The 6,295-nt window shown below is 40.0% G+C and overlaps 1 protein-coding gene across 1 annotated transcript; it reads left to right on the top strand.

Annotated features, from left to right (window-relative positions):
• Positions 1 to 365: 365 nt before the first annotated feature.
• Positions 366 to 5,058, top strand: LOC141618824 (putative disease resistance protein At1g50180). Its single transcript, XM_074435894.1, has 4 exons — positions 366 to 2,383; positions 2,669 to 3,899; positions 4,025 to 4,203; positions 4,304 to 5,058. The coding sequence occupies exons 1-4, from the start codon at positions 738 to 740 to the stop codon at positions 4,728 to 4,730; spliced, it is 3,483 nt and encodes a 1,160-aa protein (XP_074291995.1). The 5' UTR covers positions 366 to 737; the 3' UTR covers positions 4,731 to 5,058.
• The last annotated feature ends 1,237 nt before the right edge of the window (positions 5,059 to 6,295 follow it).

Here is a 6,295-nt window from a genome sequence, read left to right as displayed (position 1 = left end):
TCCCCTTCCTACTTGTAACTTGAAGCCGGAAAAAAAAAAGCCTATGTAAACCCATTTTTTATAATTTGTTTTACCCCAACCCTAATTTGTTGATTTGTTTCCTTCTATGATGCATACATATGAATTGTAAGTACTGGGAATTTACAAAACTGTGTAAATAAAGATAAGAGAGGTTGTTATTATATATTTGCAAATTAAATACGACCAATTTCCCACTCCAAGTATATTATACTTGGAATGGACATGGACAATGTACTGCTTTTAGCAAAATATTATACACTCCCTGTAGTTGGAAAAGTTGACTTGTGCTCTTGAGTCTTTATAATCCTGTATTCCTGTACATGACTTGCCTCAGTCACCTTCTTGGAATGTTATTGAGGACTAAACTTTAGGAACCTCTCACACGTTCTGGAATACTTCCTCCGTCTCAATTATTTGTTTACCTTTTTTATTCTTTGTGAGTGGCGTTTTAATCAAAAGTAAACGAATGATTAAGAGAGGGGAGTATTTGGCAAAGTTTTCATTTTTCTTTATTGATTATTTCATTTTGAGTGGAAGCTATTGTAAGGGGGCCTGATAACTGATAAGATAATTTAGCTGACTGCTGACTGCTGACTTATTATCCATTACGTAGGGAATTAAGGAGTATCATCCATTACATAAGGAGTATCAAAGACTCTGGCTGAACTATATATTTTTTGAGAGAAACATATAAAATTTTGAATTGAAAAGCTTTTATGGCAGCATCAGATGTGGCCTCAGCCGTCCAATTGATCGGCACTTTGCTCATCCAAGAAGTTAATTCTTTATATGGAGTTGAAACACAAATTAAGGGGCTTCAAGAAGAGCTGGAGTTCATGCAGCAGTACCTCCATGATGCTGATGCAAGGCAAGAAGATCGAGAAATTGGTGCTTTGGTACGCCAAGTTAGAAAACTTGCCTACGATGCAGAAGACGTGATTGACACGTATATTCTTAAGGTTCGACAGAGCAACGGAAACCGGCTCATGAAATTTGCGTACTTGATGTACAAGTTTCCACAGATATATGAAGTTCGGGAGCAGATCCAGATTGTTCAGACAAGCTTGAAACGAGTTAGCGAAAAATTAAATAGTCATGGTGTGAGAAAAATTATTAACTTACAGCGAAGCCATGTTTCTTTTGAAGATGGATATCGTAGGCAAAGGCCACGAAGCTACCCCTATGAGGATAGTGAGGGCGAGTTTGTAGTTGGCATGGAGGAAGACATTCGAAAGCTGGTTGATATGGTTATGGGCGAGGGGAGGACTCAAGTGAATGTTGTTTTGATTGCGGGGATGGGTGGTTCTGGGAAAACTACTCTTGCTAGGAAGATATACAATCATCCTTATGCAAAAGAATGCTTTGATTGTAGTGCATGGGTTTTCATCTCTCAAGAATGGAGCACCCAACATATCTTATCAGAGATCTTGAGAAAGGTTTGTGGGCCTGAGCAGACGATGACAAAGCTGCAAAATACATTGAGCGTGGAAGAGCTGGTGGATAAGCTTCGCTTCATCCTTCAGAAGAAGTCGTATTTAGTGGTTCTTGATGATGTGTGGAGTAGAGAGGTGCTAGAGGAGATACTCCCAGCACTACCTAGAGGAGGAAGTATAAACAAGGGAAGCAAGATAATCATCACAACCCGTAACCGCGAGATCATTCAATTTCGAGTTAGCCACCAGAAATACTTGTATATCCATGAGCCAAGACCTTTGACTGGGGAATCAAGTTGGGAGTTATTCAGTAAGATTGCCCTCGGCCATCGAAAAAATTTCGATGCGGAAAGCTTTAAGAGTGTAGGCAAGGACATGCTACGTAAATGTGATGGGCTTCCGTTGGCAATAGTTGCATTAGCGGGGATACTGAACACGAGAAGCACCATCGGGGAATGGCAAGGGGTGGCAGAAGCGGTGAGGTCAAGAATTATGGATGGAAGATGCGAAAATGTTTACGGTAGAGTAGGGGAATTGTTGGCATTGAGCTATGATGATTTGCCTTACGATTTAAAGGCTTGCTTTCTTTATCTTGGTGTATTCCCAGAAGATTACCAAATTCCTGTAGGAATATTGACGCGGATGTGGATAGCAGAGGGGCTTATCTCGACACAGTACAGAGATATGCCCCTGGAAGATGTAGCATTGCAGCGTGTCGAGGAGTTGAGCCACCGGTTCATGATTCAGGTTGTGAGGACCAACTATAAGGGAGTGATAAAGGCGATTAGGTTACACGATCTATTGCGTGATCTCAGTGTCCAAAAGGCGAAGGAGCAGAGTTTTCTCCAAATTTATACTCCTAACAATTCAGATAGCGCTCATATGTCTACACTGGCAATCCAACCGCGTCGAGCTGCTGTTCATGCAAGGTAATGTCATAGACTCAAATTCAATACTGTGTAGTGCTTAACTCCTTATGTGCCAATCCCGTATATGCTACAATCTGTTACTCTTTTGAAAACAATACTTGTGAAATTTTCTCTGCATATTGACCAAACTGAGACTATTAAACTTGGGGCTGCTAAAATTCTAGAGTCCCGTCACAATGGTATTCTTTAGTGCATTAGATAGATATTCAGATTGTTAGCCAGCTATTTACAAACTCATTTTTTCTACCCTCTTGCTCGTGTGTAATGTTATTTTCTTTTCTCCAGCACTGCTTTGCCTACACATATTTCGCACCTGAGGTCGCTTATACTGCTGACACGATCAAGTATCTCGCATTCTTCTTACAATTGCGAAGAGGAATTAAACTTCGGATATGTGTCTCAAAACTTTAAGTTGCTCAGGGTGTTGAGTATCTGGGGTATTAAGATCGTCAGTGGCATCCTGCCTAATCAAATTGGGTGTTTAGTTCACTTGAGGTACCTGGCAATACGTGAGACGAATATTATTGTTCTTCCTAGCACAATAGGAAGTTTGAGGAACTTGCTAACTTTAGACTACAGGGACATTGATCTCGAAAACAAAGTACAGAAAGAAAATGTAAAAATAGAACTGCCTGATATTTTTCAGGGGCTTGTGCTACTTAGGCATCTATTTTTGCCGATTGAATGTCCGTGGAGTGTGAAAGAGTTGAATCTGGGTAATATGAGAAATTTGCAGACTCTATGGGGGTTGAATATGATGAATAACTTTTGTTTTTTGAGGGAGGTGCCAAAACTAAGCAGTTGCTTAAAGAAGCTAAAGATTGTTGTGTCAAGAGAGGAAGAGTTGAAGGCTGCCTTCCGTTGCCCAAGCCTCATGGCCGATGTACTCCACACTTTCCATTGTGATCTGAGACACGGCCTAGCACTTTGCGATGTAGAGCCTCTGCATTCCCGGCAACACTTGCTCAAAGTGACACTCATTGGGGAAATTCAAATGAGATTGGCACTCGTACTGCCAATCAACCTTGTTAGGTTAGAACTCAGGGATAGCGTGATCGAGGATGCTAGCTTTTTGGAAGCTCTTGGCACATTAGCCCACCTAAAGCGACTCTATTTGTCAAATGCCTACGTGGGGACCAAACTGTCCTGCATGGTTGGGTCATTCCCTCAGCTCGAAGAGCTCAATGTCGAGAGTCTCCCTATTCTGACCACATGGACTATTGAGAAGGGAGCAATGCCCTCTCTTAAGAAGTTAGAGATTTCAAGATGTTGGTGTCTGAAAAACTTTCCGGAAGGTTTGCCTTTAGTCACAACACTTGAACAGCTCGAGTTCTTTGACATGCCAGATTCATTTAACAGTCAAGCCACAAAATATGGATGGACACCTCTAAAGCTTAGGCTACCTCATAACTTTGCATCCATTATCAAACTCTCGGATTCACCTGTTGACTCGTCTTCCATCCAAAAGCTGTATGAGCAGCTCATTATTGGCATTTTCTTGGATAATAAAACCATGGTAAGCTCTTCAATTCTATGAATTTGGTTCAGTTTGCTAAGCTATCAGCTGGTCAATTAGCTTATGTTTATAAATGTTATTTTCGTAGTTGGTGGCTTGACTTCATGAATGTTGATGCAATGCAGAAGTATTGGGTCACAAAGAAGGATGGTAGCTACATTAACAGCTTTATGGTATATGTGCGAGGCCTTTGGGTATGTTCAGGATGTTTGTTGAAAGCTAGACTTGGAACACGAGATATCCAGAAACGGTTGAAGGTCACAGAACATTGTCCTTATGTTGAAATAAAAGAAGTGATAGAGAGGTATATTTATTTTACATTTCTATTTTCTGAAACACCCTCTCCTCGGTAACTGAAGTAGCTCGATTTTTTGACTTAAATTTTTTTTTTTCCCGATGACAAGTTTGGAAGATGGGACAATGGTCACAGTCGCCAAAATAAAATCGTTAATATCGTCAAGATACACTCATGTGATTGGAAAATTTGACCTTGAAAATCTCTCAATGGAAGTGAAATATGAAATTGATTGGATAATCATGTTCCAAGAACCAGAACATTCTGAAAATTCTAAGAAGCCAGGGAGAATATTTGTGGATGAAGTGGACGGTGAAACTAAGATCAAAACACAACTTAATGGGAAGGAGATGTACGAAGAAGTGATACATGGTAATTATGGTAAGCGACTAAATGAATGGATACGCATTCCAGGTGGAGAATTTGAGACACACCCATCAATGGAAGAACAGATGGAGCTTTCCTTGTCTTTTGCAGAGGGCATGAATCCTTTCGAATTGATCATTAAAGGTTTCATAATCCGACCAAAATTGTAAGCCGATCTATTAGTCCTCATTCTATGGGATTTAATATTATCGCGATTCACGACTGCATTTGAGGATATCAGTTGTATTTATGTCGTATATATGGTGCAATGACTGAGTCACTGAGATGATGCCTGATCGTCATATTCCAAAATTAAGAATGAAACTGCGATCTATTGCTTTGAAGAATTTGTGATATTTGGTGATGCTACAAACATATACCGTCGATTCTGCGGTATACAGGATTTTTGTTTTTTGCCTCTTATTGGATTGTACAGAACTACTGTGGGTAGGACATTGACGAGCAATCAGAATGAACTGATGCTGCATTTTTGCTGTATACTATACTCCCTCCATACCACACCAATGGTAACATTGAGAATCTTGACACTATTTTCAATTGATTCATACCTTGTTTCCTTTTTGTACTCTGTAGTTGAAGATTCTTCATATCAAGGTTAAATTGGCTTGCCCACCAACTGTTTGATGTTTTGCGTCAATGAGACGATTACAGAATTGCTGATACTATATGGCCTAATAGCCTAACTGCCTAATACGCATTCTTCATGTTATAACGGATGGAAGAAAGAACTAAAGACCGCAAATAAATAACATGCAGATTTACGTGGTTCACTAGGGTGGTGTTAGCTATGTCCATAGGCAGAAGCAAGGAATTCTTTTATTCTTTTATTAATCATGATTATTACAGACATCTGAATGGACAAGATCGACCGCTTACGAGAGTTGCATTTTTATTGCATATATTGTATGAACTGATGTTGTATATATTGCATGAACTGAGCAGGTTCTGTTTCTGATTGAAATTCGCGACTTTGTTGAGCTTACTCTCAGAGTCTCAGTCGGGCCTTCGATTCCAGGTTCCAAGTGCTGCTTCACACAGTGACTCTCCAGCATTTGTGCATGACCTCATTCTTCCTCTAAAATGTTTTATAGGAGACTCGCATACTCATAGGAGCTGAGATCACACGAGCTGGGCTTTGACCGAATCGATCACAAATTGCTCGCAAGCTGTCTCGTCTGAATATCACCCCTACCTGGGGTGGTGGTATATTGGTCATGAAGACAACAAAATGAGTGGTTAAACCTAAGGGACCTTGTCTTTTGGCATTTAAAGCAAATCATGATATTCCCCGGTCTTATTGAATTAACAGTTTTATAGCTTTCCATTTTTTTCGAAATTTGATCTCACGCATTTTTCACTACTGAAACGTTCAGATGATGAAATCAACATGCTTTGTCAGGTACAGTTGAATAGATTTCTGAACAGCAGGTTGCTGGAAAAATGTAACATCAGGCACGGTCTGGGACAGTCACCCCGAGTGGCTAACCGGTATACATGTGATTTGCTGGTTATCACGTATATTCATGGATTTATTTAGAACACATCAAAAGTATATAGTGAATGTGAATTCCATAGTAATCAAAAGAAATGGAAAACAACGGTAAAAAAAACCCTCCCCTTCTCTCTGAAAAAATTCTAGCCTCCATTCATCAAATTCGTGGCTCCCATCGATAAAAAATCGATGGTAAGCTCCAAAACTGTTTCATCTTTCAAT

The sequence above is a fragment of the Silene latifolia genome, chromosome X (genome assembly GCF_048544455.1).
Source record: "Silene latifolia isolate original U9 population chromosome X, ASM4854445v1, whole genome shotgun sequence".
Classification (NCBI taxonomy): Eukaryota; Viridiplantae; Streptophyta; class Magnoliopsida; order Caryophyllales; family Caryophyllaceae; genus Silene; species Silene latifolia.
The sequence above is the reverse complement of the archived record's forward strand: the minus strand, read 5'-3'. Positions and strand labels throughout refer to the sequence as shown.

What these genes read in the sequence shown, in the direction of transcription:
- LOC141618824 (XM_074435894.1), top strand. Translation starts at nt 738, where the DNA reads ATGGCAGCATCAGATGTGGCCTCAGCCGTCCAATTGATCGGCACTTTG. An exon ending in TCTTGGATAATAAAACCATG is followed by an intron (nt 3,900 to 4,024) that starts GTAAGCTCTTCA and finishes GATGCAATGCAG; the next exon opens with AAGTATTGGGTCACAAAGAA. An exon ending in ATAAAAGAAGTGATAGAGAG is followed by an intron (nt 4,204 to 4,303) that starts GTATATTTATTT and finishes CCCGATGACAAG; the next exon opens with TTTGGAAGATGGGACAATGG.